The sequence below is a fragment of the Platalea leucorodia genome, assembly GCF_965183815.1.
Source record: "Platalea leucorodia genome assembly, chromosome: 9".
Taxonomy (NCBI): Eukaryota; Metazoa; Chordata; class Aves; order Pelecaniformes; family Threskiornithidae; genus Platalea; species Platalea leucorodia.
In genome coordinates, this window is record NC_138831.1 from 36,731,430 (window position 1) to 36,745,870 (window position 14,441).

The 14,441-nt window shown below is 42.3% G+C and overlaps 1 protein-coding gene across 1 annotated transcript in view; it reads left to right on the top strand.

The window, feature by feature from the left end:
• Positions 1-426: 426 nt before the first annotated feature.
• Positions 427-14,441, top strand: part of PRTG (protogenin) — a gene marked incomplete at both ends in the record, with an annotated part of 89,113 nt that continues 75,098 nt past the window's right edge. The window contains 2 exons of the mRNA XM_082322050.1: positions 427-493; positions 1,503-1,805. Coding sequence (XP_082178176.1) covers positions 427-493; positions 1,503-1,805 — 370 coding nt within the window. The remainder of the gene's footprint in view (positions 494-1,502; positions 1,806-14,441) is intronic.

The window sequence follows — 14,441 nt, forward strand, 5'->3', positions numbered from 1 at the left end:
TCCCGTCGGGTGCCGGCGCTGTCCGAGGCGCCGCCGTCCGGGAGAGGCCGCGGCTCCGGGGCAGCGCTCAGCCGGGCGGGGGTCGGGCCCGGCCGTGACCGGCCCAGATGGCGCCGCAGCCCGCCGCCCCTCGTGCGCGGGGCTGGCGGGTCCTGCCGCCCCCCCCCCCCCCGCCCCGGGGTATTGTCCGCCGCGGCCCCCCCCGCCCCGCGGCCCGCCCCGTCCAGCGGCGTCCCTCCCTCCGCCCCGCGCCCGGCCCTGCCCCTCGCCCCTCTCCTTCCCAAAGGCCAATGGAGACGAGATGCGGAGAGTAGGGCCGGGACGGGCGCGCCGGGGCCGCTCCGTCCGTCCCCTGTCTCCTCCCCTCGCCCGCTGACCGGTCTCTCTCGCGGCGGCCGGCCGGGCATGCCAGCCGCCTCCCGCTAAATGGCGCCGCTCCGCCGCCGGGCGCTGCCGCGGGCGCTGCTGCGGGCGCTGCTGCTCCCGCTGCCAGGTGAGTCCGCCCGCCCCGCGCCCCGAAGGCCCATTGTCCGCCCGCGCCCCGGCCCCGCTCCGCCGCACGTGGTGTTATTTATCCGGCATCGGCGGGACCGGCCGGAGCGGGAGCGGGAACCGGCCCCGGCCCCGGCCCCGCGCTTTGTTCGCGCCGCGCCGCGACGGGGCGGGCGGCGCGGAGGGGGCTGCCGGGCGCCCCGCCCCGCCGGCAGGGGGCGCGAGCGGGCCGCGGGGCCTCGCTCCTGCGCGCGTGCGGCGGGTGGCTCCTCACCACCTCCTCCGGCGACGGGCGGCCGTTAGTGAGCCACGCGCTCGGGCCCTCGCGAGCGGGGCTGGGGGGGCTCTGAGGGGCCGGGGCGGGAGGCGCCCCCGGGCGGGCGGTGAGGGGCGACGGGCCGTTTGCCGCCCCGCCGCCGGCCGGCGAGGGGCTTGCTTTCGCTAACGATTTCTTGTAAAATTAGCCTTTTACGACTCGCCCCGCTCCGGCTCCTTTGGCAGGCTTGTAAAATTAGCGAGCGGCTCGGGCGCCCCGGGTCCCCGGGCGGCGCTGCCCCGGCAGCAGCAGCGGTCGCACCTGCGTGGCAGCCCCCGCCGCCGCGGGGCTGGCGGCGGCACCGGGCCGGCTCCCCGTGCCCGCCGCCCGGCCGGCCCCGCGGGGGTGGCCGCTGCTCACCTCGACGCCCGGGGCCTCCCGCGCTGCGCTGTGGCGATGGCTGCGCGGGCGTTGAAGGCTTTGGTTCTCTCGCTCCTTGACACAATGCCCCTGAAAACCAGGGGGCAAACGCCTGGCTGTTCTACAGCCTGGTGGCTTTGCTCCACTCGAAGTCAGTACCACAGTTTTCCCAGTGTGTTCTGAGTTTGGAGGGCTCAGAGACCTCGGAGCCTGTAATAACGATAGTTTTACCTCGTGCTGTGGGTTCAGCACGATGATGCTCAGCTCACAAGTGCGCTGGGTAACTTGCATGTCTGTACTTAACAGGCAACATCTTTGTTTTTCTCTCTCTTAGGACTGTGGTGCTTTAGTGAACTGTTTTTTGTGAAAGAGCCTCAGGATGTTACTGTCTCAAGGAAGGATCCGGTGGTTTTAGACTGCCAGGCCCGTGGTGAAGCTCCTATAACTATTACATGGCTGAAAAATGGAGGCAAAGTATCTGAAAGTGAACGGATCTACACTTTATCCAATGGCTCGTTATATATCAGTGAGGTGGAAGGAAAGAAAGGAGAGCTGTCTGATGAAGGATTTTACCAGTGCTTAGCTCTGAACAAATACGGGGCGATTCTCAGTCAAAAAAGCCACCTCACACTAGCAAGTAAGTTCCAGCTTGTGTTTATTAACCTGCTCCTGAGTTTGTGACAGCAAGTCCCTCAACAATGCACAACAACCTATCATTTTTATTGTGTACCTGAAAAGACAAATTATAAAAGTAAAGAGCAAGTCAATTCTGCAGAACCTTTGTTTCTTTTTAAATGTGTAAAGATTATGAGCAAAACTTGTGGTGGCCCTCTTTTGAGTCCCTGATGTAGCAGGAGCGGCACAGCCACCTCTGAGACCTTTTGGGCAGTGGTGCCTTGTGTGGGTGGCTCATGTGGGTCACTGGTCTCCAGAGCAGGTGGTGGTGCACAGCCATGCTGGCAACCTGCTACAGAAGTCCTGGGTCTTGTTTCTCAAGTGCTGTTCAGGCAGCCTTACAAGGGTTATCTACAAATCTGATAAAAAAAATTTATTATTCCTTGTTCAATAGCTTGCTGCTGTTTTGTGCTATCTTGGGGCAGGGCAGAACGGTAATAGAGATGGCTGTCTTTGGGAGGGGAAAGAGGGAGAAGGTTTTCTGGGCAACTGTGAACGTTAAATTAGCAAGCCCTTGCTTTTCTGACACGTGTGTTCAGCCAAGCAGATGCGGGTGCTGTCCGTTTTGGAACTCTGGAGCTAACCGTAAGGGCCTGTTATGTGGTTCCACTAGGAAGTAAGAGACCTGTTTCCAGGGTGACTCCCCACTACAGGATGAATGGTGAAGGAAATAGTTGTGTGTAAGTGCTTTTATGGCTCTAACAGTCTGACCCTGAGTGTGTGTTGCCCTCCGTTTTCCTGGCATCTTTAAACATATTGGGCAAGAGATGTGTGTTAGGAACTGAATGCCATGCCTTTTTCCATGCCAGTGCAGAGCTTTGCCAGTAGGCTGCTTTTACAACACTATCTTTTTTGCTTTCCAAAAGTACATGGAGTCATCTCAAAGAAAGTATACTACAGGGAGTACACAGTTTGTGTAGTCTTCTCGTGTTCCCTCCATAATAGGACTTAACTGATGAACTTAATCTAATAGGAAAAGGCTTCCTTTGACCTCTTCAACCCTGTTCTTAGTAGCAAGTTGCACAAAACTGTGGCACTGGTACCTATATGGAAACTTGATGTTAATTGTAAATTGCAAGTTTTACTAAATTTAGTCTGAAACTAGTTAACACAATTGGTACGCTAGCTTACATTAAAAAATGTCTGAATGTTAACATTTGCTAGTTTTTTTTTTTTTTCCCTGTGTGCTTCTGAACTGATTATAAAAACTGTCCGTAAGATACACCAGGAAGGTATGAAATACCTTGTTCAGTGAGCTAAAGTGTTGGGTGGTTGAAAACCAGCCTGGAAGCAGGTGGCTCCAAGTGATGAGTTTTTCACATGCTGTAAGAGGCTGATCTGTAAACTCTTGATTTCAAAAACCTGGCTACTTATTACTTTGTATCACGACATTTTACTCGCATACAGATTTAATAGACCAAGCAGTTCTTGATACTTTTGATAAAATGATGAAAAATGAAGTATTAATATTGTTGACATTTAAATTCACATCATTAGGTTTCAGAGTGTCAGCACCGTTAATAAACAGACTGAAGAAAAGCTTTTTTTAAGAGGATAGGAATTTTTTAGTTGGCGTGAATAAATATAAAGCAAAGCAGTGGCTGATGGATTCTGTGTGTAGGACTGGAAAATTCAGGGCCATTTTAAATCTGAGACATTGCAGGATGAGCTCTGTGCTTCATATTGGAGAACTTCTGGAATAGCACAGAGCACTATAGTAGTACAGCATAGTAATACACTTGTAGTATCTGCTTTTATTCGGACCATACTGAACTCTTATAAATGTTTGTTTCTCGCATGCACGTTATTTCACCAGAAAGATGGTTTAATTTTGTTTTTTTTGCAATGAAAGATTTTCCAGCAAGGAAGAGTTGTGAACCAATAGATTGCATGCTGTGGAGTGAGACTCTTGTTTTGCAGCTTTTTTTTTTTTTTGCTTTTTTTTTTTTCCCCCCCTTTCCCCTCCCCTCCCCTGTAAGACTGTGACAAAAGGTTTCTTTTTCTTCTTTGAATACTTGAAAGGTTTCCTATGGCAGTTGGAGAAAACTGGAAGAGATAGTGGATCCATAATGATCACAGTAGGTGTTGTTGACTTAGCGATTAAGTGGTTAACTGGTGGCCAAACATGAAGTTATCCTATGTAGCAGTCTCTTCTTTTTAGTTATGTTCCAATCTGACCTGTTTCAGAATGTCATCTTTACTGTAAAGCTGTGAAATAAGGCAGTAATTTGTATCGTTATATTATGAAGCACATAAAACACGTGCAAAATTAGTTTTATATCTCATTTTTACAGTGTTTCTGCCTGCTATCATGAGTTGATTGAACTTTGCAGACATTTTAAGTGAACTAAATTGAAGTCTTGTGGGGGATTTTGTAGGCTTATAATTTTGTTTAGAAGCAGTTGTCGGTTGCTGTGAAGCCAAATTACCTTGTGGTCAGGGTACAGAAGGAACTATACATATTAAACAGGTGGAGAATAGGCATTAAATGGGCATTCTTTCTTTGGAGGAAAAAAGTAAATGCTCTCTTCAGTCTCTGGTAGCAGCAGGGTGCGAGGATGTTCTTTTACTTTGCCTGGTCAGGGCTTTTGCCAGTAAGCTTATCTTTTGCTTCAGAATTGTAATGTTTAGTGTTGCATTTGGAAATCAAAAACTTTAATCTGTCCAAGAGTTTAAGATTTGAACACACAAGGAGATCAGGTCTTGGTTTCTAAAGTTAGGAACTGGAAGCTGAAGGTTGCACTCTTGGCAAGAATTCCATTATTCATGTGCAAATTAAGAATTCACAGGGTTAAAAGGTTAGAAACTGGCCAGGATGAGGTTTACCCTTGTGATAAAGAGCAGATGACCCTCATTCATTGGCCAAAGCTTTCATGTAGCTCCTCTGCAAAGTTAGTGATTGCCATGAATTGTTCTTGAGGAATGCAGAAATTCAAATGTGAGCAGGCCTTTCCTTAAGTGTCACTATGGAGCCTTATCTCCCGAGCACATCAGAGTAGGTCTGCAGGGACAGGGTTCCTCCCCAGAGGCCCCAAGGCTTTGCTTTCCTGTTGTTCATCCATGCACAAAAGAATTTGACTAATTTAGGGCTTTTTTTTGATGAGATCCCCCTACTTTTTTAAAGGAAACTGTGGGGCTGAGGTATTGCTTAGGTAAAAATAAATATTAGTTTCACTAATGCTTGTAGTTGCTTCCAAAGCAGGCTAATTAACGTGGGGGGGAGAGGAGGAGCTTCTGTGTGGTTCTTTGTGAGGCAACATGTGGGGGTAAAATGCTAATAGTGAAGAGTATGACTTACTCAAAATTCAACTTACTGCTGCCACTGCTACTAAGAGAGGTCTCTTAACGGAATATAAAAGGAATGTAGACTATGGAGAAAGTCTCAGCACTTTTGCTACAACTTTGAATCAGCCAAAAATAACCAAGCTGAGATTTTTGGATTCCTGCATTTTTAAATTATGACTGTTTAAGCACAGTTGACTAAGATTCCGTCTAAAAATAAAGCTTCCAAGAAGATAGTATTAAGAAAAAAAATGGAGAAGGTGGATCATGTTCTGAAGCTAGTAACATGGGCTTTGGGCAGTGATTGGACAGGATGCTCATTGTTTATTTCCTTTTCACAAAAAGTGGAAATTGAACTCTTAAGATGGTTGGATGGGATATATACAGCCGGGTAGGAGCATTCCTAGATAACCCTTTCTTCTCTTGTAACTTGGCTGAATTGATTTTAGTGTTTCTGAATTACAGGAAACGCAAGCCCAATTCTTGGTGTACAGGTTTCTACATTTCACAAGAGTGAAAGGTTATGCAAGGAGAAGGTTCCTGGGAACATGCTCCTGGAGGGAAACTGTGTGCACGCTGCACAGCAGCTTGTGAAATGCTGGGCCTTTTACACGTAGCAGGCTATACTTTGTGGGGAGTTTGTGATTTTGCTTACCTGCTGTGGCAGTGATGTGACTTCTGGTCCCACTGTCATGCTAGTAATTGGCAATATTTATGTTTTGATATCCTAATAACATCTTTTGCTCTGCTTTTAAATATTTGCACTTAAGAGTGCATCCAGCTGAGCCTTATTCTATACTGTGACAATCATGTTTTCCTAGCAGTTCCAGCTGTTTGTTCCCACTTTTGCATTGTGCCCTTCCTTGTGTGGGCACAGCTGCATGTGTGGCTAACTGAACAGGGAACTGATCTGGGTTAAAATAATAGAATTAAAACAAAAGATGGTGTTTAAGCCAAATGAGTTCCCTGATGCAGTTTGTCACAGAGCCACTCACAGTGATTGCACTGGTGTAACTGGGAGGAATGATGTGGAGGTGGGAAGGCTTAGTGGGGACAGAGGAAGGCTACTAAAACTTAGACTGTTGCAAAAATAATTGTGTATCAAACTATGGCCTCTATGGGACATGTGTGTAGGCAATAATTTTGTCCTTCTGCTACTGATTTTTTTTAACTAAGTTTAGTATCTTGCCTTAAACAAAGGGATTAATAGCTGTGGTCTAACAATATAGTTTTAATTTTGTATGGAATCTGTCATTTCAGGTATCTTCCAAATGCATATAGAGCTCAAAGGTATGTTTAATTATTTTAAATAGTAATGGAGAGAGGAAAAAATTCTGAGATGGAAGGGTGGGTCTGGGGGGCAGAAGTGGCTTTTGACTGAGGTGGAAGTGAAATGGCAAATGGCTGTTGTAGACAATGGTCTTGTATTAAAAGAGCTAGCAAAGTCTTAATGCTGTAGAACTGGTGTGGTTACAGACAGTTTGAGGAAGCTTTTGTTTTAGGTTTTTACAAGTGCTGCCTTATTGCTATTGCTTTGATTAGTTGATTTGAATGTCCTGAGAGGAGGATCCATTTCTAAGCTGAGAGTGCACATGGCTGATCTTTAGTGCATTTAAATTCCAGTATTTAATGCAGGAGGAGGACGTTTAATCTCTCAGTTGGCAATGTCAGTTGATAATGGTGAAGAAGAGCAGCAAGATTTTTGTTCTTTAACTGAGATACACTGAAGAAATAAGAAAACTGGGAAATCCTTTCCTTAACTCTTTCTTGTAGGATTTTCTTCTAGAGCTCACCCAGACACCTTTTGACCTGAACTCCTACAACACCTTTACAGAAGAAATTGTCAACATCCTTTTAAGACATAACCACTAGTTACTTTTCTTTTTGGCACTAGGGCATTCCCTATTCTTTTGGCAATGACTGGTGTGCACTTGTAAGAACTCCACAGACTAAGGGATGGGCTTTTATATTATTGCCAGGACAAAAAAACGTATGAAACTTTACTTTGTGCACATGAACAGTGTTTGCTTCCACTACCACGTCACTAGAGAAGGGAGCTTTTTATGGATTTCCTCAACACCTTAGCTTCAAATTTGTGTCAAGTATGATGCCAAACTGAGGCATTTCATGCCCTTGCTTTTCTTCCTGCCTAGTAAGGCCAAAGCTGTTACGGTTTTTACTAGTTTGTATCACCGTAACTTTATAATGTATAAAGTTTTTACCAGCTTCTTTTTTAAAGGAATGCTCAGTCTTATTGGCAGTGTGCTCTGTAGCTAATAAAACCTTCACCTACGTGAGAAATGTAGAAGGAAAACATGGTATCATGCTAGAAGTTGTTCAGAGCTGTGACTAGACGCACTCAGTTCTTACCTGATGCAAGTTCTGTGTGTGATATGTGCACTAAACTATTGCCATTTCTTTTCTGCTTGCAAAGTAATGTACGGCAGCAAAGGATGCTGTTCTGTTCTTGCAGTGTGGTGCTCCCCCCCACTGCTCCCTTTCTTCCCCCTCCCTCTCTCTCTGCATTTCTTGGTGTAGAAATTGTTGAAAGGGCATTCAGTAAGGCCCCCTTTTGTCAGCCAGCTCTGATTATCCTAAAGAAAAGGATCTCACTCTGAGCAGTTGTTTGCCTAGAGACTTGTTGTCACGTCTTCACAATTTAACAGCTGTGGCTATTGATGGTGTGCAGAACAATTTAAGACAATGACAAAAGAGAATCTTGGAGGAAGAATTTAAAAGTTACTAAGCATTTTCCTACAGAAATGTGGTCATTTCCATTGTTGGATAAACTTGCGCTTAGGTTTTGTGCGTTTTCCTCAGGATTTCGTATTTTTCCACGTCTTATCTCCAAAATTGTGGACATAATCTTTTGTTTAGTTTTGCATTGTTTTTTTTGTTTCATCAATAGGCCCAGCTGTTAAATTGGGATTGATTACTTCCAGTCTTTATAACTGGTAATCACCACCTAAGTGAAAAAGTAATCAACAATGTCAAGTCTCCACATTTTGTTGAGTAAGTGTGGGTTGTATGGTCAACATTAGTTACTAGGGTCAACCTCTATGTAGCTTTTAAGCAGCAGCATTTTAAGCAGTGTCTACATTTTAAAGTTAATTGTCTCCACAATTGAGTTAGACGAAGAAAAAAAAAAAAATCGCATTAGATGATCTGTGTTGGGAGTTAGAAATCCATCTGGCAGCCTTCCAAAACCTACATCTATAGTGGAAACATTTTGTTTGTATGGATGAAATTGTTGCTTTTTCAATAGATGGAGATAAACAGCAGACATAGGAAGGAGATGGTTGTGAAACCACCGGAGTATGGAGGGTTTGTCTGTGACTTAGTTTATGAAGTTATTGTAACCTCCTCTTCTGTGTTGTTTTTTCTGCATGTAAAAATTTTGGAGGGAGATGCCGTCCTAATATATTAGAGGAAAATGTAAATAAACAGTACTAGACAAATTTTCTTTACTGCTTTCACTTTGTTTCATAATTCTCAACAGTAATTCTGGTTAGGTTTTTTTCAATGAAATCAAATTTGATCTCCCCAGGTGAGTGAAATTTTTTTGTTTTTAACGACATGAACGCTTATGAAGGCCAAATAAACTAAGTGGCATCTGGACGATACAGTTACCTTGAGGCCCTGTTCTGAAGTGCTTGTTTCTCAATTGCCCGTCTCTGTTGGGCTTCTGGTGGGGAGTTTCTGACACATCAGTGCATCTGCAGCTTAGGAGAACAAGATCTAGGTATCATTCCCCCCAGATACACATAAGTCTGCTGTTTGCTCATGAAGTTCACTTAGTTTCTTATTATCATAACCCCAACATGACAGAATGTGCAATCTTCGTGTTTTATGGGGTAAAGATTTCAGGGTTACTGAGTCTTTCTGTGCCACCGTTAGACTAAATAGCTTTTAAAACTCCTGCTGTGGTCAGGGTATTGCCTGAGTTTGGCTAATGGGAAAACTCTGTAAATTTTTCAGTAGTAAAGCTTGAGGAAGTTATGTTTGCTTCTAGCCTGAACGCTTCATTGTAGCAATTGAGGTAGTATTCAGTGAGTACCTTCTCATTTACTGGATGTCAGAGCAGTAGCATGCAACGTGAGAAATGAAATACCGAAAATGAACATGTTATAAAAGACATAGGAACGCTGACAACAAGCTTCATATCCAAAGCTATTATCAGAATTTAATCATTAATTTGAGGCAAAAGTTGCAATGTACCAAGATACTACTTCGCCATCTCTGGAAGGGTTACTAGGGACTTGCCTACTGGGGAAGGAGAAAGTCGGCAAGGAGTGCAGTTATTTAATCTTCTGTAATTGTGGTTCTTGGGTTTATACCTGTATAAACGGATTTCCTCTTTTGACTAAAGTAGTAAGAATACACGCTTATTCCCATAAATTATTTGAAAATGATCTTATGAAGTTGTTTCTGCACATAGGCAAAGTTTTGAGGAAAGGAATGACTTTTGGAATATGAAATAAATGGAAATGCACTGATTGCAAAGTTCTAGCAAAATTGAGGGCAGACAAGAACTTTTGTTATAAAACTAGAACACAGGTAGAAACCTCATTAAGTAGAGTTTCCTGCAGTCATGGCTGCAGAGGCTTGCGAGGCTCACAGAACACGTGATGCACTTTGTCCCAGCTCCTTCTAGAAACCTGTCCTTACTGTCTAGGATTGTTAATACAGGAAATGAGCATGAGGGCACAAGGGTGCCACCCATATCCTACATCTTTGTGGTTGTAAGGGATTTGTTCAATGAAAGTATCTCAGGTGATCTTGAGAAATGAAAGTGGAAAAGAAATGCAACTTTACCTTTTTCACCTGGGATATTTCTTTCTGTCACTAAATCTGGGCATTGGTTCAAACTAATGAGTGTACAAGAAACAGCCAAGTCATGTAATTTTACTTTGTGTAACATAAACCAAGGAATTGTTTTTAAAAAAAAAAAAAAATAAAAAAAAACCCACAACACACAACAAAGCCAAAAAACCCTTGGAAAACTGAAAATCTAAAGAGCAGGGCTCCTCTTTTACAAAAATGTGCAAAAATGTTTAATAATGTGCAAGCATGGAAGTCCTGCCTTTTGGATACTTCAGTAGACACTAAACTATTCTCTCAATGGCCATTTTTAAGGGACGTTGCTACATGAGAAAATACAGCTGAGCCATCTGCTCAGTTAAGTCATTATTTAAAAAAAAAAAAAAATCAAAATCTCAGCAGTCCCTTCCATAGACAATAATGATTAACACTTTTTCTCTCAAGACCTTACTGTTACACTTTGACTTCTATTTTACCATTTTTTTCAATGGTAGAATCCTACTCAGCAAATTATATCCCCAGCCTCTGACAAGAACTGTGTTTGAAAGCAGCGCCTGCCATAAGAGCCCTGGTAAAATTCTTCTGGACAGCAAGGAGTAAGATTGTTGTTGTTTCTGAATTATGACAGAAATCTGTTGTGAAAAGCACAACTCTAACCGCAGAGGGAGTCTTTGATATCCTTTCGCATCTGTAGAATCTTAGGAAGAAAACTTCCTACGTACTGGCTGATATAAAGGGACTAGTGGTAGAATGGGGTTTATCTCAAAACATTGCAACTCACTAAATCTGTATTCAGATGTGGAACATCTTTGCCAAGCCCATGTTTAAGTAGATGTTGGAATGGGCAACAGATTCCATTCTGTGCAAGTTTACAGTTCTGTCTAAAATTGGCAGGCTTTTCTGAATCACAGCTTTAGGTGGAATGAATACAGTATTTTAGAAAGGAGAAAAGAGTTTGTCTCTAGCTACAGGCTACACTGAGCGGTATATTGATGGTAAAGCAGCAAAACTTCCCTCATGCTAGTCCTCTAGTCTCAGAGCATGCTAAAATTATGATTTTGAACTTAATAATAGCAACGATTTGCCTTGTCTTAGAAGTCTGCGTAATGGAAATTTGCTCTATAGCTCTGAAGTGCAGTAGTTCCATTTTGAAATGATTTGTGTATGAGAGACAGTTTTGAAAGAAATAATCACCTGACTGGCCAGGGGTAAGGGCTACATAAAAGTTATTACAAGCATTAAACATGTCATCTGGTGTTCTTTTAATACATAGCTAGGGGGCAGTTAAACTAAGTCGTTACAGCTTGTGATGTGTATCTTGTGTATAGTGATGCACGAATGTTGGAAACTGGAGGGGATTCTGTGAACAGCAGCAACTGTATCTTAAGATTTGATTTTTAGCATCTTCAGATAATAATCCTGTCCACATTGATTGACTACATTGTTTGCTCTCAGTTCAGTAGATCAGAATTTCTCATGCAAAACTCTCATGTCTTACTGGTATCGCTGGCAAATAGACAGAATTATAAAAGTAGAAAAAATGTTGTATTTTTAACTGATCAGTGTAATTTTGCCACATGTGTACTAGATCATCTTTGGACACCCTGATAGATACATGACTCGCTTTTAAAATCGTAGAATCTTAGAATGGTTTGGGTTGGAAGGGACCTTAAAGATCACCTAGTTCCAACCCCCTTGCCATGGGCAGAGACACCTTCCACTAGACCAGGTTGCTCAAAGCGCCATCTGGCCTGGCCTCGAACACTTCCAGGGATGGGGCATCCACAACGTCTCTTCCAGTGCCTCACCACCCTCACAGTGGAAAAAATCTTGCATTACACCAAAGATCTTTCTGAATCATCCAGTCAAGAGGGTTTTGAGTTTTGATTTTTTTTTTTTTTTTTTTTTTTGGCTCTCCTGTGAGGCATGTCAGATTAAAGACAAAACAAGATAAAATAGGATTAGAAAAATAACTTACTCTACTGTATCTCCTCAACCTTTGCAGCATGAATTTCTCATGTGAAGTAGCAATGGTCAGCCTTCTCTTCTCTTACTAAAATCATGAAAGTCATCTATCAGCCTGTTTACAAAGTGGGATTGTCAGTTCTTTTAAGCTGTATTGAGAGACACTCACTTCCTGTACTCCTTAAAATGGAGAGGAAAAAGTATAAAATAGGAAAGCTTTTCATTTATTTGCTGATCTGTTCTAATATTCAAAATTCTCATCATTTGTGTCCTCTCCCATGTTCCTACTCTTTCTTGTGTCAGCTGCAGACTGCTTTTGCTGCATGTAGTCAATAGTCCGTGTCCGCCCCCTCCCCCCCGCCCCTTTCTCTTTATAAATTGTCACATATATGCTATCATTGTTTTGGATTTGCGAAACTGCTTCTGGTGACCCCCTGTTTCTTATTCCTGTCTGATGACTGGAAGGAGGTACTGTTTTCCAGTGGAGCTTATTTTCACAGCTGTGGCAGCAGAGGGAAGTGTCATAAGATACTTTGAGGTCAGTTTTGACCCCAAATTTAGATGAGGTAAAAATGATTTGACAGAAGTGTAATATCTTGTCTCAAGTGGTCTGGCTGTCACTTCAAAATCCGATAATAATTAAGAAAAAGCTGTTTTGATAGCCATTACAATGTACAATAAAAACAGCTTAGTGTTACACAGTGTTGTTTTTTGTTTTACAACTTGTTAAAACTGAAAGTTATCAAATAAGCCATTATCTTTTCAAAGAAACTTTAAAATTAATCTTAAGGTCTTTGAACGTGCAGAAGAGTTTTAAGTATTTTTTTTTTTTTTGCTTGCTCCTGCTTGTACAATCTTCAACATATTAATAATTGTTTAGGTAACTTATCAGCAAATTAACTAGTGTAAATTGTTAAATTACCATTTCACTGTCCACATCAAGATCTGTAGTAAACCTGTAATAACTGTAACATGTGCCTCAGGCAGAGCTGTGCATTATGTATGTTCTTTGTAATGAGAATTCATTGACTTTATGAAGCCATTGACAGACATTTATCATTTTGTTCATTAAACTTGTCTATGACATCCGGCAAATTGATGTTAACTGGAAATATTCTCTGGGAGTTCTGGCATGACTCTGTCATTTTGCCTGAGGAGAGAGAAACTTTGTACGTAGTGTGTCCCAAATTACAAGGGTGAGACTTCCTTCCCCCATCCCCTCCCCAAAAGTACAAGTGAGCATATGACCAGCTCTTTTTTCATCTTGCCTTTAATGCTTATTTATGCAAACAACCCTGTGGCCTACAGTTTGCAAGCAGATTTATCATTGATCTTCAATAGAGGTTGGAAGTGGATACTGCTTTTATTTGTTCAGCCAGTCTGTGCCAGGAAGGCAGCCCAATTTTATCACACAACCAAACTATTGCAAAAATGACCATACCACAAATCCGCAATGCTCTGTACACAGCGGCTCGTGGAACTGGTACACGTGAGTTTGTATATAAATGCATTAGCCTGTACTCTCAAAATCAGTACTTCATTTATTTAAGAAGTAGAGACATAACTGGGTATGGGGATTTTTTTGTTTTGTTTTTGTTTCTCATTAGTTTTCTTTTTTCTCATTAGAATTCTCATTAGAATTTTTTCTTTTTTTTTTTCTCATCAAGAATTCTCATTAGAATTCTTTTGCTTATTCTAGTTAAATTTTATTTTATTATTTTTTTTTCCCTTTTTAAGGGCGTGAACTTTATTTCTAGCAATAATTATGTTTTCTAGTGTTTGGAATTCTTGGATATACTAAACACTAGAAGAGGTAAGCATTGATACAGTGTACAAGAAATTAACTATGGAATTCTTGGTAGCATTGATGGGAGTTTTATGACATGCTCAGCACATGGCATTTAGTACTTCTTTTTAACGGTCATCATCTTTACCTGATATAGCTTATTGCTGATTCACGTAAAATATATGGTAGATGACCAAATGCTTTGTTGAAAGCCTTTATAATGTACATTGTAGAGCAGTGCTTCATTTGGTCTTTTAAAATGACTGTGTTTGGAATTATGAACAATATCTCATTTGTTCTGCTCTTGAGCACCCAGTATGGAAAAAAATATGCACTTTTAACACCTGCCTGTATTTGATTCCTGTGGATAGCTATCTCTAATAATGGTAGAGGTTGTTAATAGGATATCTGCCCACCTGCTAGTGTTCTATTGTGCTACCTGAATCGAACTGTATCAGGGATCTTTCAAACAGGAGTGAATGTATTAACAAATTGTGGCATAACTGACTAAAATATTTATGAATGGGTCAAAGATAATGTTCAGATTGTAAAACCTTCCAAAAATTGAATATCCAAAAATCCATTACATAAAATTTTTTGTCTTTTGAGAGAAAGAGTAGACCAGTTGGCTCTTTAAAATATATTGTGTCTCACTACATAATAGTTCACTGGATTAAATGAATTTATTGATTTCTGCTTCTTTACTGACACACATTTATGAGCAGTTTCTTTGGCACCATGGCC